At 31.1% G+C, this 27,326-nt stretch overlaps 3 protein-coding genes and 1 long non-coding RNA gene across 4 annotated transcripts; 2 read left to right on the top strand and 2 right to left on the bottom strand.

Annotated features, from left to right (window-relative positions):
* Nucleotides 1-101: 101 nt before the first annotated feature.
* Nucleotides 102-4,700, bottom strand: LOC137808671 (zinc finger CCCH domain-containing protein 12). The gene is made up of 3 exons (XM_068609912.1): nucleotides 4,558-4,700; nucleotides 3,108-4,226; nucleotides 102-695 (listed from the first exon to the last, which is right to left on the bottom strand). The coding sequence occupies exons 2-3, from the start codon at nucleotides 3,952-3,954 to the stop codon at nucleotides 412-414; spliced, it is 1,131 nt and encodes a 376-aa protein (XP_068466013.1). The 5' UTR covers nucleotides 3,955-4,226; nucleotides 4,558-4,700; the 3' UTR covers nucleotides 102-411.
* Nucleotides 4,701-14,555: 9,855 nt separating this feature from the next.
* Nucleotides 14,556-16,223, top strand: LOC137808669 (inositol-tetrakisphosphate 1-kinase 1-like). Its single transcript, XM_068609911.1, has one exon. It carries the CDS (start codon nucleotides 14,830-14,832, stop codon nucleotides 15,853-15,855), a length of 1,026 nt encoding a protein of 341 aa, XP_068466012.1. The 5' UTR covers nucleotides 14,556-14,829; the 3' UTR covers nucleotides 15,856-16,223.
* Nucleotides 16,224-18,353: 2,130 nt separating this feature from the next.
* Nucleotides 18,354-18,932, top strand: LOC137808670 (uncharacterized). The gene is made up of 2 exons (XR_011080726.1): nucleotides 18,354-18,477; nucleotides 18,596-18,932. It is a non-coding gene; the product is annotated as an uncharacterized lncRNA (long non-coding RNA).
* A 3,670-nt stretch (nucleotides 18,933-22,602) lies between these two features.
* On the bottom strand, nucleotides 22,603-24,666 carry LOC137805996 (transcription factor MYB53-like). The gene is made up of 3 exons (XM_068605869.1): nucleotides 24,345-24,666; nucleotides 23,090-23,845; nucleotides 22,603-22,922 (listed from the first exon to the last, which is right to left on the bottom strand). The coding sequence occupies exons 1-3, from the start codon at nucleotides 24,611-24,613 to the stop codon at nucleotides 22,889-22,891; spliced, it is 1,059 nt and encodes a 352-aa protein (XP_068461970.1). The 5' UTR covers nucleotides 24,614-24,666; the 3' UTR covers nucleotides 22,603-22,888.
* Nucleotides 24,667-27,326: the final 2,660 nt, after the last annotated feature.

Below are 27,326 nucleotides of genomic sequence, written 5' to 3'. Positions count from 1 at the left end.
TTGAGGTAGTCAAAATTGTAGTGAGTTCAATTCACAAAACTGTTTTTTGGAATATCCTAAAATGGTTTTCATAAATGAGGAGAAGGGGAGCAAAACAATCCTAATGAAAAGCTCTTGCTAAAATACTATCTCTGATGCAAATACAAGGAAGCTGTTGCCACACTGAGACAGCAGAGAAGCAGCGTATTAAGGAAGGTGAATACACCAGCAAACATAATCGTACAAGACAGTTGACAGTTATCCGTGAAACCAACTAAACTGTTATTCCCGTTACAAGTTAAGCATGATCATCATAAGAGAAATTAGCTAATAAAAATATAACATGCGAAAGAAAAGAAAAATGATTGCGTATTCACTTTTTTTCATGGTACATAAGCCCTCCTCATCAGTGGTGGTAACTGTGATCATAACTCATTCAATGTCATCAATCCAATCACCATATATCCTACTGATTTTATCTGGACCTTTCCACTTCTGATGAGTTCTCTGCCCTGGCCTCTGAATCACAATGGAAGAAGGCCTCTGTGAAGGGACTCCAATGTGATACACATCAGAATGTGCAACAGGAGTAACTGCAGCAACCACGTTATCAGCAGAAGCTTTTGATGCTGCTCCCTTGCTTGTGTCACTGCCAACCACAGAACCACCATCTCTGCTTTCTCCTTCCATAAGCCCCCCTCCATATCTGTGCAACTCTGTGGTCACAGTATCAGACTCAGATGACAGTGAAAATGGATTACTAGTTACTGCTAGCTACATATCTCATGGATAATCAATTCAAGGATCCACTCAAAATACAAATACAAGCATTATCAGAGAGACACTTTTGTATAAGGATTGGAACACCTTGAAGTGTTTGTATAAGGGTTGATACAACCCTCAAGTGTCTCATTTTATTTTTTTTATTCTTTGCGGATCAGAAAAAAAAATTCAGGCAGACATTAAAATGATGGGGTATGAACATTTAGAACTAAAAATAAATAAGCACAGCATGATTAAGTGAGTACTTCACTCACACATATTTCTGCATTCCCCATGAAACATTCCAATTGTATTTACTGGTACTTCTGCTCCTACTGTGTTTAAGAAACAAATGAGGACAAATTATTTTATCCTTTTTATGAGAAACAGAGAATCATTTTCAAATGTATTATTATTACTAATTACTAATTTGTTTTTATACTCTTAATTTTTGAAGAGTCTATTAATGAGATATGCACTTATTTCCCATAAGAGTGGATGCATTTATTGAGTTATCAATAAAAATAGTCACTCCCATTGGTTCAAAAAAATTTATTTCTTGAATTCTGAGTAAACTCATTGAATATAACCAAATACTTGAATCATTTAATTCTATACATGTTTTTGGAATACGTCTTAAATTTCTGACATTATCAATTGAAATTAACTAACCTACCAATGTTTATTGGTGCGGATGAAATGAATTAGGTATTTGTTTTTTATATATAGAACCACATAGGTAGTATCTACTAACTGACTAAGTTAATTGCAAGACATATTCTATGGTAACCAAATAAATTAGGATTTTGGCACAATTGTACCAGGGCCAATAGTTGAATGAATTTTGGGCAAACCAGAGAAAGAGGGAGTGAGAGTTTCTCAATAACATTACCAAAGATTTTGGAGATGTCACATCAACTATAGTTAAAGTTAATGCATAGTATATAAGTGGATACAAAACTCACCTTACAAGCTGATTTTGTAAGGTTGAGTTAGGCTTAAAATCTACCTCTTAAGATGGTATTTGAGTCATTGAGTCTATCCTAACGAGAGTTTATTGGGTCTATCGTGTCATCCGCTATCGACCTACTATCGGACCACCTATAAAGTTTGTGTTGGGGATCTCACCTATAAAGTCGGTTTTGTTAAGTTAAGTTAGGCTTAAATTCCACTTTTTTAAGAAAAGCCCTTAAATTTCATAGAGCCTAATAGAATTTCTCAAATTAGAATCATCGCAAGTGCTTCCAATTTTTTATATCATGTCATTTAAATTTTATAAATCAGAAAGCAACACAATAAAAAAAAATTGACATGGAAGCCAGAAATGTATTTTAATACAATATTTATGGTCCCTAAATATGCAGATTCAGGTGGAATCTAGGTTGCCCAATATAAATCATTCGTTGCATTTCTGGTTTCTCAAGCCCTAGCATAACAGTATCTCGAGAATAGTACTATGTAGTTGGAGAGAACCCACCGTTTAAGTGATTACCCAAATCAGCTTCTTCACATTTCGGTTTGGCTCCATTTGTAAGTATGTCAATGGACAAGTAGAGTTTAACAAATTGTTCTTTCCCTTAGTGTGGCTTCCACTGTGTAGACAGCAGTTACCAAAAGTTGCATCTAAGAGTTTTTTGCTTCAACTCCATCTATAACACTATATCTGAGAGCTACAAGGATGTAAGCAGCACCCTTTATTCATTTTGAACCTGCTACTTAAGAACCTATGTTTTTCTGATCTCTCTTTCATTTTTATAAAAAGAAACCTCAGATATTGAAGCATACAAGGCACGGAAAAAGTATCAATAATCTCAAATAAGGGAACACATAGCTGATGAAAGATACTTCGGAAAAAGAGAGGGCCAAATTTCCACACTTCCAAACTCAAGTTCTCTCTTGCTGTAGATTTTGAGTTGTTTGTTATGCCTTTCATTGTGCAAAAGTAAAAGGAACCATGCATTTCCCTGTGCACAAGCGTGATTTTCTAACATGCAAACATGCTTGAACAAAATTTAGCAAAGTATTACACCAGCTGCCACACACACTTTAATTATATGTTTGATGCAACACTTCGATATCAAATTATTAATAATTGACACAAGTATTTATGGCATACTAAAAATAAAAACAGCAGGAACTATAGCTATAAGAACAGCATAAAATGAATAAATAAAATCCAAGATTGAATAATAATAAACACAATGCAACCTAAGATCAAGTGCCATCAACAAGAATACACATCATAATGTGAAATGACAGCAACAACCCAAAATATTTCCAATTCTAGCAGCACACAAGGATCCCTCAATTATCACTGAAAAGGGAAAAGAAGATCGTAAAAACAGGGAAAGGAAACAGGGTTGTACCTGTGGCACCATGAGCAAAATGGCATTTGTTGCCAAAGGGGCAATACCCTGTCATCTCCCATTTATTGCAAATCCTGGTTTTCCAATTAGAGGGCTTGGAATTAGCCCCATTCCCAGCAGCATTAGCAACACCACTACCACCACCACCACCACCACCACCACCACCATTTCCACTACCACCGCCCCCACCACCACCACCACCATTTCCACTACCACCGCCACCACCACCGGCATAACCCCCTGGTCCTAAACTTATAGCAACACTCTCTCGGTTCTTCGATTGCTCATCATGAAGGAAGGTGCAACTATCCCCATAGGGGCACCCTTCCTCAGTGTAAAACTTCTTACAATGCCTTCCCTTGTAGGACCTCTGCATCGTATCCCCTGCAAAGGTGGAAGACCCCACAGTGGGAATCTGAAACTCCTCCCTTGGCTCTACCATCACCGCCTTCTCCTCCTCGTGTGCCGCCACAATCTCCTGCCAGTTCGGTGGTGGGCGGCGCAGCTCCTCAATGCTGTGGGCAAAATTGCAGTTGGTGATGTAAGGGCAGGTCCCAGCCCTGAACTTGCAACACAGCTTCGTCTTGAAGAACATCTTCCCTATAGCCTTTGACCGGTTCGAGCTCCCATCCTGCGAATTCCGGGACTTTTTGCTCGGCGGCTCCGACCGCGACTCGTAATTCGAGTTCGACGGCGTCGATTCCGCGTCTCCGTTGTTGTTGTTGTTGTTCCAAAACCGGTACTCATCCTCCGTCGCCCAATCGGCTTGATCGCCGGACCAGCTCTCTCCTCCTCCGCCACCACCTGTGATTATCTGCACCACGTTCCCGTCTCGAGCGTAATCCATCTCGCAAACGAGCCAAAACCCTAACCAGATTTCGACCTCAGAGTTCTCTCCCTCTATGCTCCTCCTCGGAGACCGAGGTTTCGGAAAATCCGAGAAAAAGATGGTTCGCGGAAACTAACAGCTACCTAGTACTGCCCCCAACACAGCTGCAGCTGAGGACATGGCATGAATGGGTTTTCTTTTTCTGGCTGTAACAAGACAATCTTGTTCAAGACAATCTCGTTTCGAACACAATTCTATTGAAGACAACCTCGTTTATGTTGAAGACAATCCTGTTGAAGACATCACGTTGGAAACAATCACAGACAGATCTTGTTCAAAATATCTAGGTAGGTGGATAGGGTGATGAGAGAAACAGAATTGCAAAAAAAAAAAAAAGAGTTTGTAATAAAGATTCACACATTCCCCTACAGAGAGAGTTTAATTTATGGCACCGAACTGAAACTAGATCTGTGACGACAGTGTCAAAGAAAAACGAAACCAAAAACCGTCACAAATCTGATACGAAAAATAGTTCGAACATTTGCAAGAAAGAAAGATTCTGAGAAGAATGCAATCTAGAAAACGGGTTCGCAGTGGAATGAGTTTCAGGATTTCTCGTACCTGGTTACAATTTCGTGTGAACCAACCGGAAGTGGAGAAACTCAGTGTTTTATTTTTCTTTATTTTTTTTTTGTAAGGCTAAGATCGTCCCTCTAACATGAAATGAGTTGAGAGTTGACGACTTTGTCTTTACTCTGCTGCTTAATGTTTCTGTGCATTTATATATATATATATATATATATATATATATATATAGAAATAGATAGATATGGTTCTACCTTATGAACATTAAATTCTCAATTAATTCTTTTCAAGATTATTAATTCTCTAGTGTTGCATTATTTTAGTTATGCGTATAATTGTTTTAGTTCTCTTCAAATTCATTAAAATATATGACTTAATATGTTTCTAAACTAGAATATCCTTATTTAATATAACAGTTTTCTGAAGTTTAATACTTTAATTATTATAAATGATGTATTTTTAAAATTTAACTTTGGATATCGTAAATGATTTATTTTTTCTACTATTGTTTATTCTTTTAATATTATTAAAAATAAGTTATTTAGAATTTTACTACTAAAATATAACATGAAGAGTCAAAAGTTTTATTTTATTTTTCTCTATAGATGAGTTATACAGAAAATGATTTCAAAGATAAAATTTTATTTTCTTTAAATTTCGTCTAGGAGTTTTTTCTTGTACATTCATTAGTTTCACACATTTTTAAGAGTCGGGGATAAGAACAATTTAAATACATATTTGTCTCTTGTACCACTGAGATGTTTTTAAAGAACAAAATTGTGATGAATCTTTGAGCTCCAAAACTAATAATATCTTAGATGCAATGATTGACCTTACCAGATCTATCTCAATAGACTTAAATGTAAAAAATTGACATCATTTGTAGGGACTAAAAAAGTTGAAATAAACTTCGCCCCCATGAGGTTGAAACATTAGCATCGTCTAAGGAGATGAAAAAGTGGTTTTAAAGACAAGTCATCATTCCCCTTAATTTGGTGGTTTGTTTCATTACACCTAATAGTCTCATAGGACTTAGGAGTTGAGGTTAAGCACAAATTAAATACATAATCCTCTTTAACCCTCTGAGACACCTTTTAAGGCAAAACCCTGATAGAGCTCTAGGATCTAGAACGAACAATACCTTGGATGTGATGATTGATCCTAACGATGTTACTTTTGTGGATTTAAGATTGAAACATTGATGTTGTTTGTGGGGATGGAAAAGTGGTTCCAAAGACGAAATATTGTTTCCCTTAACGCTCAATTGGAGGACTTATTCCAATACGTCCAATACTTTTGCATTACTTAGAAGTTGAGGCAAGACAATTTAAATATACTTTTCCCTTAATTTTTCAAGACGTCTTTTAAGGACAAAATTGTAACGGAACTCCAAACTCCAAAGCGTACAATACCTCAAATGTGATGATTGACTTTAATAATATAATCTCAATGAACTTGAAGTTAATTATGACTTGTAATCTCTCGTTGTCATCTCTTAACGCTCAATTCGAGGACTTATTCCAATACGTCCAATAGTTTTGCATTACTTAGAAGTCGAGGCAAGACAATTTAAATATACTTCCTCCCCTCAATCCTTCAAGACGTATTTTAAGGATAAAATCGTGATGAAACTCCAAACTCAAAAGCGTACACCATCATTGTGAGCTTTCAATAACATTACATATTTATTTCCTTATAAATGTGTATGTATTCATTGTTTATTTGAAGACGAAATTAGGATTAGAGTTGAGGTAATCAAAGATTGGAATTGGAGGTGATAGAAATTGAAATAAATCTTATCACGAGACATGAAAGCAGAAAAAAAAAACTTATAATAAAAACATGCAAAACTAATATTAAAATTTTCACTCTCAACATTTAGTAATATATATATATATATATATATATATATATATATATTCTTTTGATAAATAATTTATAATATTTAAAATAATCAATATAAAATTGTTCCTTACTCATAATATCAATACAATCAACACATAAACATATATTGGAAAACTAAAAAGGAAAAAAATCCTCTCATTAAAGTAAGAACCCTCCTAAAATTCAGGAATTTTCAAGCACTCTCAAATCCACACAAGAAAGCACAATATAATATATATATATATATATATAACAAAAGTTGATGTAATCTAACTTATTATTAGTAAAAAATGCCTTTATGACTTTCCTTCTATAATGTTAAGATGTGAATTATTAATGATGATTCAAAATAAACTTCAATAAATCAAGTTTCATTAGCACTTAAATGACCAAGACAACAATAAGCACTAATGCATATTTATTATAGACAGGTACAAAAGCATAAAAACATTAAGAAAAAATTGGAAGTACTGAATTCAGGTAAAACTATCCAAATTTAATATTTTAAACAGTGTGCATTCCTATATTTAACATTTTTTAATAAAAGAAGATAATAATCCATGTATTACAGAGGAGAGAGAAGAGTTGCCAGCTGGAATGTTTTTAAATGGTAATGACATTAATTATAACTAATAATTTTTTTTAACATTGTAATAGTAAAAAATAATCATTATAACTTTTTTTAAAATAAAATATTATATTATAATAAAATAATAATAATAATTTTGACCATTTTTCAACTCAAAAAAGTACCCCCAACATTTCATTTATAAAACAATTTCTCATTTAACTTACGTATACACAAATTAAACATATTTAAATTATTTACAAGATAATTTTATTTATGTAAAAAATATACTGTGTTTTATCTTTGTTATTTTTTCTACAAATATTTATTGAATAACTATCTATACATAATTTTAACTTAACGTTAACAAATATACTGTATTCAAATGTTTGAATACATTATGCTAACTCAAAATATTGGTAACGTACATCACATCGTTAACTGAACCTGATCGATAATTTTTTATGAGTTTCGTTTCGAATTTAATGAATATCATTTCTACTTTAATTCAAATTTTAATTATCTTTTATCAAATAGTATAATATAATTGAATAAAGTTGACTAATAAATTTTTTAATTATGTTATCGATACATAGTTTTTTATTGATAAAATATGTAAATTGTCATAAAAACAGTGCATGCGTACCAAATATACTGTTAATTATTTTTAATATATATTTAGAAATAAAACATAGATTATTATAAAAAATGGAATTGAATTGTATTAAAAACCACGATTAGGATTTGTAAAATATTATTTTATATAATTAAATATTTTACTTTTAAAGATACTTATCCATCTGTTACATCTTAGTTAACATGTTCTATAAAAAGTTGAAAAAAATAATATTATAGTTTCTGTTTGAGCACAAGCTTCGTGCACTATGATATGATTTTGCAGAAACACTGTTTTGTCACTTTTGGACAAAATTCTCTGTTCAAAGAACTAATAATACGTTTTTGCATGTTAGGTCAAACTTTCAAAAATAAAATTATTATGATTCACCTAAAGTATCAATACTTTTCTTCACCCAATTTTTGCTTTCTGAGTGGAAAAATGAAAATCCTTAACGTATATGAAATTTACTAAACTTTGACTAAAATAAGCTTTTAGTCTTTTAGATAAAAAAAATTGAGTTTATTTTTAGTCTTTTAATTTGTTTTTATACTTTTTGTAGTTAAGAAACCATGTTTTAGTTATTCTATTTCAACTCTATAAAAAATAAATATTAAAAAGATACATGTATTGATTGGAAAAACACATAATCACGAAATCAAATACTCATCATCTAGTCAGTATAAAAATATAATGTTATTTATTATGTAAACGAATTTCAATTGATAATCATTCAAGTGAAATTTCTAATAATATTTGAACAAATGATTAAAACATGCTTTTTAAAATTTACATGGTTGAAAAAGATCGATTTTGATGATAAGATGATGATCACTAAAACCAACTAAGTTCAAAATGAAATGCATCAAGAAAACACAACACATCTACCTAGTTGTATATGCAAAAACAACAAAGAAAACCATCAAGAAAAAAAAGTTTAATTTCAAATTTACTATAAGATCCTCTTATATTTTGGATCTTGAAGTGGCTTATGATTGAAAAGGGAGATAGTAGAATGATCTGAAAGAAAATGAATTTCATAACCTGAACCATAAGCCCAACCAGGACCCAAACAAATAATTGAAAAATTGTTAATCATGAATTTCATAACCTAAAAAAACACCTTTTGTAACATTAACCTCAAACAACCCTTTCCCCCAACAACAAAAGACAGAACCATCGAACCTCTGAATAACAACTATGTTCTATACCAAGCACCAAACCAAAAAAATCCAAAGCCCTTCCTTCAGGAACATCATCAATCTGACCAAAATGGATACTTTCTCTACAAACCAAATACCCACTTGAATTCAACCCACAAACATGTGACTCCCCAGCCACCCATAGACACATTCCCAAACTCACTCTCCATTTTTCTGGCCATGGCCTCAACCTCCCAACACTGAACCTAATTACTGCACTTAAAATGAAGCAAACTGGTTGCTCCATCTATTATGGATTGAAGAAGTTAAGGTTAAGGTTCTGAACTACGGGGATGGTGCTGGACGATACTTCAGTTTTGATTTGGGTGGAATTTTACAGAGTGTAATTTTGGGAGGAGGGAGAAAAATTAGGTGAGAAAATAAAAAATAAAAAGTAAAATAATTAAATAATAATAATATTAATAATAATAATTGTTTTTTAATGGTATGGAATCAAGAAAACGATTGTCTTTCGGTTGGTCTACCTCTTCTCCCTTTTTCTCGAAATGGTCTCCTTTCACTTTTTTACTTCTCGTTCTCGTGAACTCCAAGTTGAAATGATATCCTGCAAAAGACATTCTGATGCTTAAATGAGATATTAGTATTATGTGCTATTAGTACTGAGTGATGACATACTTTATTCTTAAAATTTATGTCTATTTATATTATTATCATTGATCATTTGTTATTGGACCGAATTATGATTTTGAATGAATACATTACCTAATGATTCATAACTGATTAATCTTCTGTTTAAACATAATAAATTTGGTCATCTCGACTGGATACTGAGGCTTTCGACTGTTGTACAACCTAACCATATAATAATCATAATAAAAAAAAAATCACAGGAAAAAAGAGAAAAACGCTTGGCTTTCTTTATGTCACATTTATGGCATATGTAGTAAAAGAAAGAAAGGGGTGAAGAAGATAAATAAGAGATAAATTTACAAGTATTGACTTTTTCAATTGCCTATTTATTATATAATTTTGTCTTGAAGTTTGCATTTCCCTATATAAATTTGTCTTGAAGTATGCATTTGAATGCTTAATGTGATTAAATTGCATTGCCTTTGTGTCCAAGTTTCTCCAATGTCTAGAATTCTATTATAGTTTAATGATTAATTATGAAGTCTTTTGTGCTTATAGAGTAATTACATAAATATTATATGCTTATATTTTCTAGATTACACTACAAGAAAATTAAAAAATAAAAACCAATTTTTAGAAACCAAAATAATTAGTTACAATAGGAATTAAAATAGAGACCATTTTAGAAAAAAAAAATGATTTCTAAATTAGTTTCTATTATTGTTAAATAGTTTTTAAATTGGTATCTAATTAGCAACTAATGTTTTAACTACCAATTATTTAGTTTTTAAATTTGGTAGCAAAAACTTTGGTTGCTAATTAGATACCAATTTAGAAACTATTTAACAATAATAAAAAATAATATAAACTAATTTAGAAACTAAATTTTTTTTTAGTTTCTAAAATGGTATCTAATTTAGTTACCATTATAACTAATTATTTTGGTTTTTACAAATTGATTTTTATTTCATGATTTGATTATAGTGTTAGTTCTTAATTACGTGGAACTTGTTGTAACTCTAATTATGAGTATAATCACATCTAAGGAGGTGGTCATTGATACAAATCATGTGGGTAGAGATATTTTAAAAAAATAATGGAGAAGGATAATATTAATAACTAGTTTGATAATAATATATATTGAGCTTTTGATTTTAATTTAATTTGAGTTGATAACCAGCTAAAAAGGCTAATATATCCCTTCTATCTTTGTTTATCTTAATATTTATTTTTCTTAATTGCTTATCCATTTCTGTTTATTCTTTTCCTTTTTATTTTTAAATTGAATTACTATTTTAAAATAAATCACCAAATAGTTAAATTAATCTTTTACCACAATATAAACTATTTATTATAAATGTAGTATTAAATAAAAACGTGTATCCTATATATAAAAATACTAATCTTTTATACTTTTAGAAAACATGGATATTATCTCACTCAAAAGAAAAAAAAAATATAAAAATAGAAATCTTAATCAGAGCAAAATTATTGCTGCTGCAAGAGCACGTGTTTTTCGTGGCAAGAAGAATCCAAAATTCAAAAAAGGTTGTGGGGTAATAGCTTATGAGACACAATGATATAAGCACAGCCATGAACATAATTTAGATAAAGTACTGAAATGTTTTAGTTTGCATTTTGGCTTGTAGAAAAAAAATAATCATATTCAATGTGTTCTATATTATTTGAATGCTACATTAAATTTTTAACAAAATATTAATTAAAAATTTACCAAGGAACCCCACTAAAGCCAATTCAACAATAATTTTTTTATAAACTCATTAAATATCTAATAATATAATTATATTAATGAAATAAAATGTACTTGATGTGGTTAGTTTATTTAAAATAGATTTAGTTTCCAATTTTCAAAATTAATCATTTTTTTATTCTCAAATTAGTTTAGATAACATATCTAAAATCTTAGATATGTTATTTGATAACGCGTGGGTAAATATGATAAATTTTAAAATTTTAAAAATTAATATATATATTTATATTCAATATTTAATTTATATAATATATCAAATCTCATTTTATTTTTATGAATTAAACTTTTTAATCAATTATTTTAGAATTTCGTTATTAATATAGAAAAAAATGTGATTTAAAAGTCTATTTCTTTATTTTTTTTAATTCTTTTTATCCTATTTCTCAATTCTCTCTATCAAAACTTCAAATCATACTTACTTATTATATTTTTAAATAAAATAAATTTTTAAATTGGTATCTAATTTCGTTAGTAAAGTTTTAACTACCAATTAGTTAAATTATAATTTTGGTAGAAAAACCTTAGTTATTAATTTAAAAATTATTTAATAATAATAAAAAGTAATTTTCTTTTAATTTTTAAAATGATTTTTAATTTATTCATTATAACAACTAATTATTTTTAGTCTTTAAAATTAGTTTCTATTTCATGATGATTGAGAAGTTAATACTCATTGGTCATGTAATTTTGAGGTTTTGTATAAGGGTTGAGACATCCCTGAAGTGTTTTTTTTATTTTATTTATAATTTGCTGATAAAAAAAAAAGTTAATACTCATTGGAGGAATGATCTTTCATAAAAAATTATCAATAATTTAATTATGAAATTTTGTATTTGTTGAAGTATTAAAATTAATAATTTTGTGGTGATGCATTTAAGTGGAGGAGCAAAATGCAGGTAGAAGAGAACGCTGGTTGGGTGAGTTGCAATATGTATAGTGACATTTTCATATTTTCCCGACACTGAATCTGTTGAAACAAACACACCTCTTTGTCGGAATTCACATATGCAGTGTTTTGTCGAGCCACAAACTTGTTGGAACCGTGTAACAATAACCATACATATCACAAGAGATATTCTTTAATAACCATTGTTGCATGTTAAAAAAAAAAAAAAAAAACTCATGTTATATATGTAAATAACTAATCTTTATCATATGCCTAAAATATAACTAACATTTTATTATGTTAACTTACTCATAAAATAATAATTTTAATGTAAAATTATTTTAAATATTAAAACATGTATCAGTAAAAAAATCATTACACAATATCATCATAATATTAAATTATGTAAATTTGTCTTACTTACCCATCAGTCTTTAGATTCATGCATATTTCATAAATATAGATTATGATGAGGCAATGATAATAGATTATGTCTTTCCAACTATTTCTCAATAAATTGTTTATTTTAGAATAATTTTACACACATATATATATATATATTTTGTTCTTAAATGTATATTTTTAAGCTTTATAAAGGACATAGTTAAATGATTTAAAAAAATTAATTAAATAATTCAGTTTATTTATTTATTATTTTGACAAGTACAAGGTAATTATATAATTTATGATTAAATAAAAAAATTAAGTTGTATTTTTCTTGTCTTATTAATATTTAATTTATTATATTTGTATGAAAATTTTTTAATTTCATTTTCAATTAATTACACATATATATATATATATATATATATTTAATGTAAAAATGTAAATAATTTTTCTAATTATTTTTTCCATTTCACAGACTATTTTTTTCCTAGTTAATTATTATTGGAATTTAATTCGTAATCATTTTTATTCCAAATACAATCAATAATATTTTTGTGATTCAATATAATATAATAAACATTTTCAATAATATTAAGGTATAATTACTTTTTTTTTTCTTTTTTTGTCAAACCATTCACTGCAATAATAACAGTTTCCCCATCACTCTCCCAATTTTGAAAATCCAAGAATTCATAAACAGATTCCCGCAACTGCTTCTCCACAAAATTCGATTTTCCTATTTGAAAATAAACACACTAAACCTATTTTGTAGAAACACAAAATCTGAAACCCTAAAATACAGAACTCTCAAAGTACCAATGCTAACCCCATACCACTATTCTACTTTTTTATTTTGTTTTTTAAAAGGAAAGAGGGGGAAATTTTGATGCTGAAAGAACAAATTGAAGCATTGATTAAGGAGAAAATTTCTTTCGAAAATGCTTTTAGAATTCAGCATGAATGATTTTTCTGATTACCAAGTTAAGAACCAAAAGTTGCAACACTTGAAGTTATTGGTCCATTATTAAATGTGAAGTCTTAAATAAATTGTTACGCTAGCCTTTGTCCCATTAGTAATTGCTTTTGTGCACACTGATTATTTCTATGTCCATTGTAATAAGTAGATGCATCAAATAGCTGCTTCAGATTGACTAGTTATGTCTTATGATTTTGTAAAACTAATATTACTGGAATGCAGAGTTTGAAAAAAAAAAAAAGGAAGAGAAAGTAGTTTCTGTGAGGGAGAAGATAAATCTTGATGGGAGAATACATAGTTAGGTTTAAAGTGCATTTCTTAATATGATATCAGAGTTTAAAGTTTATTTTAGTAAAAGTTTGTTGAATGTCATCATTATCGAACTTTCCATAACATATATCTTTTCTTGGTAACCTCAACGTAAATAAGGGTGTTGGAGATTATAATATTTATTTTTTATAAGTGAATGTAAATCTTACCATATAAACTATTTTATAAGATTAAGTTAAACTTAAAGTTTATTTCTTAACAATGAAAGAAAAATAAGGTGTTGAATTACACAAAGAACTAAAAATATAAATCGAAATTGATTTAAAAAAAAATTCACTAACCAAACCAAATTAATTATTAACCCTTAATATATGAAAAAAATAGTTATACCAATATTCTACATTTGGTGATATACCAATAGTAATATCATTACCCTAATCCAAACAATGAAAATAAGAAAATAAAAATAAATAAATAAAATATAAAAAACACTTTAATGAGAGACATATATAATATAATAAAGTAAATAATATATTAAATTAGCATCATTTCATTATTTTTCAATAACATATAATACCATTTAATAACTAATTTATTTTATAAATAATATGTAAATGGATTTGGATGCATTTGGTGGTTAAAAAAGTGAAAGTTTTGGTGTGTATTTATTAAGTGAGGCAATGAAACAGGTTTTGGTGTTTTGAATAGCATTGAAATTGAAAAGAGAAAGACTAAAAGGTCAAAAGGTGTTTTATCTTATGAGTAAATAGCCCAAAGGCTCACCCAATCTTATCAGCTTTTGACTTTCTGAATTCCAACCCAATCAGCGCAGTTGCACACGCGCTTCATAAAGCGGCGCCATCTGCAACCCAATCCCCAGAATATGCCACGTCACACCTTCTCCATCAAAACCCAGTCACCCTATCATTCCCCTTCTTCCTCACCAACCCTAGTCGAAGCTATAAATATCCCCATCCCGTTACCCCGTTTCTCTCTCTCTCTCTCTCCTTCTCTTTTCTCTTCTCTCTCCTCTCTCGCCCTCGAATCCGTTCCGTTAGTTTTTCCCCTCTGCGAAATTCTCTTCCCAGACAACAAAACCCAGGCGCTCCAAATTAGGGTTTCTCCCCGGGAATGTGATTCAGCGTGAGCGAACATCAATGGCGGAGAACACATTCGGCGGCGTGATAGGGTATGCGCTCGCGCCAAAGAAGCAGAACAGCTTCATCCGCGACTCATTGCTGACTCTGGCCAAATCGCGAGGGATCGAGCTCGTGCGCGTCGACTCGGACAAGCCTCTGGTGGATCAGGGACCCTTCGATTGCGTCCTCCACAAGCTCTACGGCGACGATTGGAAGCGCCAGCTCCAAGAATTTAAGACGCGCTTTCCGAATGCGCTTATCCTCGACGCGCCCGAAGCGATCGAGCGCCTCCACAACCGAATCTCGATGCTGCAGGTCGTGTCGGAGCTCCGAATCCAGGACCGAACCGACACCTTCGGGATCCCGAAGCAGATTGTGATATACGACAAGGCCACGCTAATGGACCCCCAGGCTTGGGAGAGCCTCAAGTTTCCGGTGATTGCGAAGCCGCTTGTGGCCGACGGCAGCGCCAAGTCGCATAAGATGGCGCTTGTGTTCACGCGCGACGTGCTCGACAAGCTGAAGCCCCCGATCGTGCTGCAGGAGTTCGTCAACCACGGCGGCGTGATCTTCAAGGTTTACGTGGTGGGCGAGCACGTGCGGTGCGTCAAGCGCAAGTCCCTCCCTGATGTGTCGGAGGAGAAGAAGGTGGGGGTTTCGGAGAACCTTATGTCGTTTTCGCAGGTCTCCAACCTGGCCAACCACGACGCTGAAAACGACAACGATGGGTATTACCGGCTGATGCATTTGGATGACACCGAGATGCCCCCAAATGCCTTCGTCGTCGACATCGCCAGGGGCCTCAGACGCGCCCTCAAGTTGAACCTCTTCAATTTCGACGTCATACGGGACGCTCGATACGGCAACCGCTACCTCATCATCGATATCAATTACTTCCCTGGCTACGCCAAAATGCCTGGATACGAGGCCGTTTTGACCCAGTTTTTCTGCGACGTCATGTTGAAGAAAGAGCAAGAAGAACAACAGGGGGAGGGTCGCGTTACCGTTTCGACCAAGGACAATGAGGAATCTTTTCAGGTCTGAGATAATTTTGTCACACAGCTCAAATGCGTTTCTCCTTCTGTACGCGTCGTTGGTTGGTGGCTTTTGGGTAACCATAATTTCCCCTGTGGACCCATTGGCCTCATTGGTTGGTACTTGGTAATGGTAGGCACGAGTTACACATTTCCATTTAGGGTGCAGTTGGTACAGTAGTGTTGGTTGTGGCTAGTTTTTTAACCCTATTAACATGTATATTCCTTCCACCATTGCTTTGTGGAGATAGGTACCTTTTCAAATACCCTCAACATTTAGGAAAGTTGTATTTTGCGGCTTAAGATACTAAGCTAGAAACTGTTTTACTTTATGCCCTTTTTATCCACTCAATAACTCTCTTTTCCCCATTTTGCATACATTGCTTTGGTTACATGATTCTGTTTACGATTTCCTTGTGCAGTCATCTGTTCCTTTGCTATTTTGCCGTATCAAGGTCCTTAATTGGTATTATGCTAATGAATATTCCTTAAAAATGATTCCCAGACTAAAGTGGAAAGAAGTTAAACCCGTTATGCCACTTACTATTGGTTGAGTAAGTTTGTTTAACTTTTATCTAGATAGTAGATATTCAAACTGATTGATGATTTCAAATATAATTGTTCAAATTATTTGTTGATTTCTGAGCAAAGTGTGTCAAATGCAACTTCTCATTATTTGACACGAGATTGAAGGGAGTAATGTGCTTATGCAAAGTTTGCCCTTCTTATATGTAACGATGTTTTAAATATCAGATTGGATGTGATGAAGTAGTAAGCTCCAAAAAGTACACTATAGCCAGGCAGTGGATAGCAGGATGATTTTGTTGATAGTTTATTGGTGTATAACAAGAATAATAAAAGTGCTAGGTGTCTTAAACAACACATATAAGCACATTAACAGTCATGCACATTTTTTAGATAGTAGTTATCAATAATCATCTTTTAAATCCATGTCTTTTGTTTTCTTTTTCACTGTTTTTACATCTTTAAATTTCAATTTTTAAAATTAAAATCCCAGAAAAAATCCCTAATGTCCGTTCTGAGGAATTTTTGAAATCTACACATACTGTTGCCATAGACGCTGTGCAGCCTGCAATTTGTGGTCTGCTACGGCTGATATACTAAACAGCTCTTCCACAGTCTAGTAGGCAGGGGTTTTGCAACACGGCTATTACAGCTCCATTTAAAACCCTGATATGTATGTCTATTTGTTGTGTTTTTAACTGATTCTTCCAGGCTTCTACAGAAATTTGACTTTCTGGTGTAACATCTTTGTCATCACTATACTCGGGAAATAGTCGTTTTTTTATTTAATTTGTACTCTTAGCTCTTGGCACAATTTGGTGGGTTTGCGTCGAAGGCTGGAAGTCTTATCTTTTGCCCTTTTGTTTAATTTTAAACTATCTTCATCATGTTTACGGAATTGTCATTCCCTGGCAAATTGACATGGGTTTGACTAATGTGCATAAAATAGAATATGGTTTTCAAACTTAACATGACTTCTATATTAAAATTGTCTGTTTTCAGTTCTTGATGAGCTGTGATTTTATCCTAATCCAAACAATGAAGGTCATATATTATAATTGCTCTTGTTTGACCAAGTTGAATCCCTGCCCAAGTTTTGATGCCAACCATACTAATATGTCTTAAAAAGCATAGGTCTACAATTGTTGATGTTATGCTCAGTAGTTTTTTTTTTTCTTATTCTTTTAGTTCTAATCATTGAACTTTCCTCATTTTGTTAGTTTTCTAATGCAAATGTATTCTTGGACTTCATTTGGAATTTTTGGACATTTTAGATAAGTGCATGAGGCTGAATATGAAAATTTTGCTCAAAGAATTATTTTCAATATTTTCTTTTACTTCAATGTTGTATAACCTATGACAATTAATCTATTATGATGACTTTGCTTTTGAAGTTATGCATCTATATTTATATGACATGCAGTAATGAATGAAATAGTGGTCCTAGTTTCAATGGGGCCTTGGATTTGAAACCACTTAACAAGTTCACATGTGAAAGTTAACCCCACAGATATCAAAACTGTTTTACATTCCTAAAAGGAAGAGAGAATGGAATAAAAAAGAGAAGTGACTTTTACACATTGAGATTCTGGCTCATGCTTGTTGGTGATTATTTTTGTTCAGTTGGATATATTGAAGTGTTTTAACATGCCAGTAAACGTATTTTTGTTTTGCCTGTTTTTTTGGGGCATTCTTCCTCCAGGCATGTCTCCCCAGATGTTTGTCGTGTTACTGTATGATTGATTGATATAGTGCAAATAGAGTTTATATAGGTACCTGGGGGCTTTATTAAAATCTAGACTCGTTAGCAGACATGAAATATGGTTGCAAAGTTAACCCTTGTTAGTATATTGTGATATCTTTTCCAGGTTCATATCATATATCTTGCCTTTCAATGCTTCTGGTTTTTCTTTAGCCTCAACTTATCAGCAACACAGCATCGCTCTTTTTCACTTTTCACACATGCATGCCTGAAATGTATTATGCGATCTTGACTTTCTGAAAATCTCAGCTTAACATCAAGTTGACACACAGGAAGACAACTTCAGCTGTTCATGAAATAGGGGTACTGGTGGATTATTTCACACAAAATTAAGATGAATACATGGTAATTTTAGGAAATTGCACCTAATCACTTCGTATGTTATCTCAATTTTGCATGCTTTTGTTCAATAATATTTTGGTTTTCATTTAATGATTTTAGATACAGATATTTTTTTTGTTAGGCACGCATGACTGCTAACATGTCCAGTGCACTGTATTCTTCCCTGTAAGTGTTCATCGTGTACCTCAAGATTGTGTTCCACATCCTCCATTCCTAATATCATCCTTATACCAAATTAGGGTGTTTCTCCCTCCACCCCCAACAAATGGCTACTGCACCTTTATCATTCTGGGAAAATATCATTTTACCCTTTTTAAAAATAACTTCCGAATTACTCTTTTTGGAATATTTTAAAATATGTTCTGTAACACATTTTATAAATTTTGGATTTATCATTCTGAGAATTAAAAATGTGTGTTCTGGAAAGAATATTCATGAATGATATTTTGCCTTCTAAATTTCTTATTCTTGTGACACACTTTGACGGAATCTATATTCTTCTGAAAACACATTTTTCTTACGGAACTGAATCATCCAAAATTATCAAGAATAATTTTGGTATTTCAAGAATTTAGGAAATAGCCCCAAAATTATTGTAGGAATTTTCGTGTTTGTTCCAGTTCAAATTCTAACATCGAGCATGGAAGCATAATTTGCAGCATCAATGAGCTGTATACAGCAGCAGATAAACTAGAAAAAAAGGGGAAATAATTGTAACCATTTCAATCAATCTTGGGATTAAGTATTTTTGTTCAAATATCTTATTTAAACATTCTACCATTACACCATTTTGAATTGAAGAAGTGGAAGTTTCTGAGAAATAAAAGAGAATGTTTCGTGAGATTAATAAACTATCTTTTACTTTATCTCACTAGTTCATACTATTTTCATCAACATAAAAAAAAATATTCATTACGTATATTAAAAGTAAGTTATTTTAGAAATGTTTGGCTTAGAAGTTATAAACAATAATCTATAAATTATTTTAGTTAGTTTATTTAATTCTTTTTTATTACCATTCGTTATATATTTTTATTATCTTTTTAGTTAATTTTTTTTCTCTTCTAGGTACTACTATTAAAAACTTACCTATAAAGAGGATAATACTATTAAAAATTAAAAACAAAAACATTTAAAGGGAATAAACCAAAACCAAAACCAATAATAAATAAATAAAAATTAAAATTTTGGCTACCCAAACTTGTTTTTAAAGAAGTTCTCACTAATTCTGAAACTAACAAAAATCTTCCTTGGAATCAATTCCTAAATTACCTAATATATAAGCACACGTGTTTGCTTCTCTTTATACATGAAACATTAAATTTTAAGATATTGCAAATGATTAAACAACAATGGCAATTGCTTCCTGCACCCCCACTTTTTTCTTCCTGCACCCCACACTCTTATGCAAAGACAAAATTTACCCTTATTAATTTTTAAAATCCAAAAATTACCCTTAACCTAATAAAACCCTAAAAACTGGAAATGGGTGTCGTTTGTACGTGCAGGCAGCGTCGTCTTTCTTGGATTGTTGATAGCAGCGACGCAACACTTTCAAAGATCATTCTCCTTCCAAATCTCACACATCTCTTTTGTGATTTCGAGTATTGTTCATAAAGGTAAGCAAAGTATGTGTTTTGGATTTTCACATCCATTTTTGTCATGGATTCTTGTTTCTGAATTTGTGGATCCGATAGTGTCATGAATTTATGTATCCGGTAGTGTTTATACTTTATAATTTATATAGCAAAAACTTTAATTCGTAGATGGTTATTGAAGTAGGAAAACCATTAGACCTCTGTCTCCTATTCCTCTATTATTTTTTGCTTCGTTTAAATTGCATGGCAAAAAGTTACGCTTTCCCTCTCTATTTTTATAATTTCATAGTTCCCGAATTGAGTTATTTGGGCTATCTAAAGTGTTGCTTGGAACTTCTCCTTTACCTCTAAACATTTAAAGGGAGTGGTTAATGTAATAACCTCTAATCTTTTATGGAGTATATATGAACATTTGATGAACCTTTCCTTGGCTGCCGAAAATGCTTAGCTATTTTTAGAAATTCACTACCAGATCCACAAATCTGGAATACTACCGGATCCACAAATCCGGGACACTACCGGATCCACAAATTCGAAATTCTACCAGATTCTGTGATTTGGATGTAAAAAAAGATTTACAGAAACAAGAATCCATGACAAAAACGGATGTGAAAATCCGAAACACATGAAACTTTGCTTACCTTTATGAACAACACTCTAAATCACAAGATAGATAGACGTGTGAGATTTGGAAGGAGAATGACCTTTGAAAGTGTTGCGCCGCTGCTATCAACAATCCAAGGAAGACGACACTGCCTGCATGCACAAACGGCACCATTTCCAGTTTTTGGGATTTTATTAGGTCAAGGGTAATTTTGGAATTTTAAAAATTAATAAGGATAATTTTATCTTTGCATAAGAGTGTGGGGTGCAGGAAGAAACTGGCAACAACAATTCCATGTACCCCTCAAAGCTCAAAGAAAAACTAAAGGCTTCAACTATCAACACAGAATCAGCCTCCAACCAAATAGAAGACAAACTCCTCGCAAATTCTTCCTGCAACATATCAATTTTAACATATACCAAATTCGAAATGACAAAAATAATCTTATATAAAAAGAGAGTGTAGATAAAAATTACTTCCATAACTTTTTTTTTCAAAATATTCTGGATTTAAATTTTCGGAATACATTTTTTTGAATTCTGAAAAATTCTTATCCAAAATGCATTTTCAATTTTGTATTTTAGATTTTTTTTTATCCAGAATGTATTTTCTTATTATTTTGAATTATATTTATTATTTTGTCATTTCAAATCTGGAATACAAATAATTTTGGAAATTTTAAAAATTAATAGGATGTAGGTTAAACACCACAAGAAAATCATGAAATAGAAACCAATTTTAGAGACAAAAAAATAATTAATTGTTATAGTGACTAAATTAGAAACTATTTTAGAGACTAAAAAAATTTTTGGTTTACAAAATTTGTTTCTATTAATGTTGAATGGTTTCTAATTGGTATCTAATTAGCAATCAAGGTTTTTGCTACCAAATTTAGAATCTAAATAATTAGTAGTTAAAATATTGGTTGCTAATTAGATACCAATTTAGAAATCATTTAACAATAATAGAAACTAATTTAGAAACCAAAAATTTTATTAGTCTCTAAAATGGTTTCTAATGTAGTCACTATATCAACTAATTATGTTTTGTTTCTAAAATTAATTTTTATTTCATAATTTTCTTATAGTGAAAAGTGATATGGTGGAGGAAGAAATTGTCCAAACCTTATAATGACTCAAGTTGAATACCCAAAATAGCTCCCATAACCTTAGCCTTCAAAGTTAAAACATTTGCAATGTATATAAGATGAAATCACCTTGAAATATTCTACCAAAACCTGCTAGTCCAAAATTGCATTGACAATACCAACTCTAGGACCCTTTCAAAGAATCAAAATCATGTGGGGAGTTTTCTTAGGATGACTCATATATGAATTGTTTCACCAAAAAAAAAACTTATGTATTATCTGAATTTATATCAATTGTAAAACCTACATAATGAACCTAAAATAGTTAAAAAAAAGTACTTTCCATTAGAAGTGATTGTTTAACCAAAAGCTATTTCTGCATGATAAGGTAATTCATGCATATAAAATTGTGCACTTCATCATAAATACAACATAGACTTGTTTTCAAATCAACTTTCAATTTCTACTAGCATTCACCTTAGACTATTTCTCAAAGCAATACAACTATAGCTTTCCTAAACCTAGGCCAACCAACCAACAACTTTCTCCACTACCTCTAAAATACTAAAATTTACACTCTAGAACATGAAAAAGTGACAATGTTATAGAAAAGCTTTTGAATAATGGAGTCTCACTACTTCTTTTGGCTTTGATTTTACTTGGATGCAAGTTGTATCCTAAATCCTTATCTTAAGGAGCAGTTTTATGAAGACAAGAGAGTAGTTGTGAGGACATGTCTTTTTGCATTATTCTTTATTTTCACACGCAAACATGCTACTTTGATGCAGCATATGATCAAATTAAAGAGCTATTATTAATACAAATCTTATTTATAACTCTGCTTTATCACCACAAAAGATTTTGATTGACGACTTCTTTAGCTGAAGATACAAAATACATTGAAAAGTAATAAAAAAACATCGAACTGTATAATGTGCAAATTTTTTCTGCTATGGAAGGAACTAATTATGATTACAGACTTCACAAATTTATGAAGGACATTAACCAAACAATAAAAGAAATTATAATGAAGGATCAAAATCAAAAGAAAAAAACAATGAAAGAATGAAAAATATCTTGGTATGAGATCCTTTAGCTGATTTATCTTGAAGCAAATTTCTTCTATCAGGAAACTGAAGATGCAGAAGTGGATGTCAAGCTGCAAAAGAAGAAAAAAAATTATGTAAGGTTACTCACGAGAATCTTAATATGTATCTATTCGATTTAATGTTATCATAGGGTTGAGTTTTGATTTTTTCTTCTTTTGTAGTAGGTAGTAATGGAAAAAACAGTAAAAAACAGCAAAACAATTAAGAATAAACGTACTCTAGAATCTCTTTCCAGTAGGAACTGCTTGTTTCATCATCATCATCAATGAGAAACTTCTCCCAAGCCTCAAAAGTTGTAGAGAAAGGTGACTGTGTAGACTTTTGTGCTGCATTATAGTTGCTCTCCATTTTGTTGAAGCTAGTTGTCCTTGGAGTACATGAAGCAACTAATGCTGGTAGTAAATTTTCTACTTCATTTTGTTGTGAAGTGTTTATGTTTTGGGTATAACTAAGAACTTCTTGATACTTACTTTCATTTTCTATTTCTATCCCTGATTTGAAGATATTCTGCAGAGAATAGTCACTGTGTGTCTGAGAGAATAGATTGGGTATGTTGTTACCATGAGGGTTTGCATATAACATTGGATCTCTAACTTGGAGAGTGTTTGTCCCATTGAGAAATGTATCAAGTGGTGGGTTGAGAATTTGATTGTCTACAAGGTAAGGATTAGTGATGTTGATCAATGAAGTGTTGTTCATAAGTTGTAGCATATTTTGTAGCAGTTGTAGTTTGGCTAATTGAGTGACATCTGCTTGTAAACCAGTAGGGTTGGTCCAAGAACTCATTGATGTGCCCAAATTTGACATGCCAAGCAAGGGGAAAAGATTCATCAGATGATTCAAGCTTGTTCTTGGCCTGTGAGTTTCTGGATCAATACCCTTCTGGAGAAGCTTTTTTCTTATGGTAGTGTTCCAATAATTCTTTATCTCGTTATCTGTTCTCCCTGGAAGACTTGTAGCAATCTTTGACCACCTAGAAACTCATAAAAAGTTAGGGTTTGAACATAATTTGCATAGAAACACACTCAATAAAATAACTACTAGAAAATTATTAAATAAAAACTAATTTTAAAGGTTAAAAATAGTTATATTTACTAAATTAGAAGACTAAAAAATTATTAATTTTTAAATTAATTTTTATTATTGATAGATAGTTTTTAAATTGATATCTAATTAATTATCAATTATTTAAATTCTAAATTTTGTAGAAAAAACTTCGATAGCTAATTATATATCAATTTAGAAATTATTTATCAATAATAGAAATTAATTTAAAAATTAATAAACTTTTTAGTTTTTAAAATATCTTTAATTTAGTCTAATTTAGTCAGCATAACAACTAATTATTTTTAATTTTTAAAATTAATTTCTAATATTTGTTTTAGTGGCACACAAACCAGAAAACATGCACCAAAACATAAAAAGAAATTAGATCAAATATATAATGCTTCACTATAAAAGGGAAATCATACTTGTTTCCAAGAACTGAATGAAGGTTGATGATGAATAGCTCCTCCTCTTGAGTAAATTTTCCTCTCTTAATATCTGGTTTCAGATAGTTTTCCCACCTTAACCTGCAACTTTTTCCGTTCCTATTTAGACCAGCATGCTTTGGAAGTGTTCTCCACGTTCCTCTTCCATGTTTGCTAATGTAATCCATTAGCTTTTCATCTTCTTCTGCTGTCCATGGCCCTTTCTTCACATTACTCTCGTTACTGCTACTGCTAGGTGACCTACCCATTAGCCAATGTTCTAAGACAAAAAAAGTAGAAGCAAATAAGAGGTGCAATGCAAGTTCTTGGGAGAGGTTATGCACATGTATTGTTATATATAGGTGTTTGGTGCATGCAATTCACGAAATGAGGTCATGCATTACCTTATTTCTGTAGTGATAGTATTATCTTGGCATTAAAGTATTTGAATCTTTTATCACGTGAGAGACTAAAAGCTTTATATATAAAAATTTAATATAGCAGGGAGGACTGTACGACTAATATCACGTCTCGGTCTCATCATTGGACTGATCGAAGTAAATGTCCACTTCCGTAGGGTCGATCGACAATACAAATTCATTTATACTCAATTAAGGTCAGCGAAACTAATTTGTGATTAGGAACTAGGTAATGCAGCCCTAAACGCGGTCCAACTCTTTAACCTAACCCAATAAGGAAAGTCCACCAAAGGTAATATAAATAGCACATATTCTAAGAATTAGGTTCGTCATCACACTACAAGAAAATGATGAAATAGAAACCAATTTTTAGAGACCAAAATAATTAGTTGCAATAGTAACTAAATTAGAGACCATCTTGGAAACTAAAACAAAAATTGGTTTCTAAATTAGTTTATATTATTTTCTATTATTGTTAAATAGTTTCTAAATTAGTCTCTAATTAGCAACCAAGGTTTTAGAGACTAAATTTAGAAACTAAATAATTGGTAGATAAAACATTAGTTGCTAATTAGATACCAATTTAGAAACTATTTAACAATAATAGAAACTAATTTAGAAACCAATTTTTGTTTTAGTTTCTAAAATGGTCTCTAATTTAGTTAATATTGCAACTAATTATTTTGGTTTCTAAAAATTGGTTTCTATTTGATGATTTTCTTGTAGTGTCATACACCGTGCTTTGAGAACCGAGTACCAAATGTCTTTACTGACTTGAGCATCAAAGTGCCTTCTGCAGGTACCCTCTGAGTCTAGATTATGAGAAGACTGAGAGCCAAAGCTAGGAAAGAAGGGAGCTGAAGGGCAGACGACCGACCGATAGAAGGAGATAGGAGAATCCTCTCAATAGTTCTCAAGGCTCAAATCCTCATACTAGAACAATCACTACTAGAAAATCATTAAATAGAAACTAATTCTAGAGAAAAAAAATTATTAGTTTCTATACTGACTAAATTAGATACTATTTTAAAGATTAAAAAAAATATTGATATCTAAATTAATTTCTATTATTGATAAATAGTTTCTAAATTGGTATCTAATTAGCTACTTAAATTTTATCAACCAATTATTTAGATTCTAAAGTTGGCATTTAAAACCTTAATATCTAATTAGATATCCATTTAAAAATTATTTATTAATAATATAAACTAATTTAGATACCAATTATTTTATTAATTTTTAAAATAGTATATAATTTTATCAATTAACAATTAATTATTTTTAATATATAAAATTAGTTTCTATTAAATGGTTTCGCGATGTATCTGTGATAAAAATATGAAAAAGAAGAAAACATTAACCCTTTTTTGTTTCTAACCTCGATGTTTCCACATACCAATGATGCGTATTTCTCAAGTTGCTTATTAATTTTGTGAGGAGAGTGATAATGTAGTTTGTCATGTTCTCATCTTTTGAAATTCTGGCAATGTGAGCTATATTTATATAATTGTATGCAGCAGCCACAACTGCATCTCAGTGTCCTCATTATCAAATTTATCACCTTTTCACCTAAAATTCATTCAAATTGCTTTAGTAAATGAACCCCTACCAATGTCAAAGGAAACCAAATTGAGTTAGAAGAGGCCAAGTATAAGAATTCAAATTCATTATATCAATTTTGCATTAACTATTTACAATTATGCATTCCTTTGTTATCATATTATTTCAACACTTTTAACATTGCTAATTAGTTCCAATATGATTTATGTTTTCATTTTAAAATATTTACTATAAATTACATTTTTAATTTGTCTTCGCATTAATTACCTTAATTTTGATAAATTTTGAGAAGATAAAATTGTTAAAGTGAATGTAGAGAATGAGATTATTTAAACTAGTAACTAAAAGAAAAGTTACATTTAACATCGTTTTTTTATCGACCCTAACAACTAAAAGTAGAAACTAATTAGTAAATTGTTTTAGATTTGCATAACACACATGATTGACTCTAAAAGTATGAATGCTAATTCATCGGTGTTCGTTTTTTAAGGTTGACTATATAGTATCGACTTATACCAATTCTATGTAGCGTCAAACTTTATGTAGTATTGACTTAGTCAACACTATGCCGACTCTATGTAGTGTTGATCAAGTTGACACTATGTAGTTTTGCCATCAAAGTTTTTAAAACCAGGTAAGTTATGTCATGGAACAACAATGTATATTGGTTGTCCATTCATAAAAAAACATTGGAGTATGAGAAAGTGTCTCTCGTGTCAAAAACATGCAACAACGACAATAATTTTTCACCACCACCGAAAATTGAGAAGATAAAAACACAAGAGAACTAACCTAACTTAAAATCGAAAACCTTCTAATGTCATCGATGACAATAGGATCATCTCTAAAGATTAAAGACCAAAATCTCTTATGAGATAACTAAAAATAGATTTATTCTTATAATTTTTTTTGACATAGGATAATTATTATAATATATAGCCAAAGCAAAAAAACTCCAATTTGAAGTACCAATGTCATAATCAATATTTTTTTTTATCTTTGA

This window comes from Phaseolus vulgaris, chromosome 3 (assembly GCF_000499845.2).
Source record: "Phaseolus vulgaris cultivar G19833 chromosome 3, P. vulgaris v2.0, whole genome shotgun sequence".
Taxonomy (NCBI): domain Eukaryota; kingdom Viridiplantae; phylum Streptophyta; class Magnoliopsida; order Fabales; family Fabaceae; genus Phaseolus; species Phaseolus vulgaris.
Note: the sequence above shows the minus strand (reverse complement) of the source record. Positions and strands in the feature narration are given on the sequence as shown.

Coding starts and splice junctions, on each gene's coding strand:
- LOC137808671 (XM_068609912.1), bottom strand. CDS start 3,954: ATGGATTACGCTCGAGACGGGAACGTGGTGCAGATAATCACAGGTGGT. Junction 696..3,107: donor TTTTGCTCATGGTGCCACAG/GTACAACCCTGT, acceptor CTGTGACCACAG/AGTTGCACAGATATGGAGGG.
- LOC137808669 (XM_068609911.1), top strand. CDS start 14,830: ATGGCGGAGAACACATTCGGCGGCGTGATAGGGTATGCGCTCGCGCCA.
- LOC137805996 (XM_068605869.1), bottom strand. CDS start 24,613: ATGGGTAGGTCACCTAGCAGTAGCAGTAACGAGAGTAATGTGAAGAAA. Junction 23,846..24,344: donor CATTCAGTTCTTGGAAACAA/GTATGATTTCCC, acceptor ATGAGTTTCTAG/GTGGTCAAAGATTGCTACAA. Junction 22,923..23,089: donor TACTGGAAAGAGATTCTAGA/GTACGTTTATTC, acceptor CTTCTTTTGCAG/CTTGACATCCACTTCTGCAT.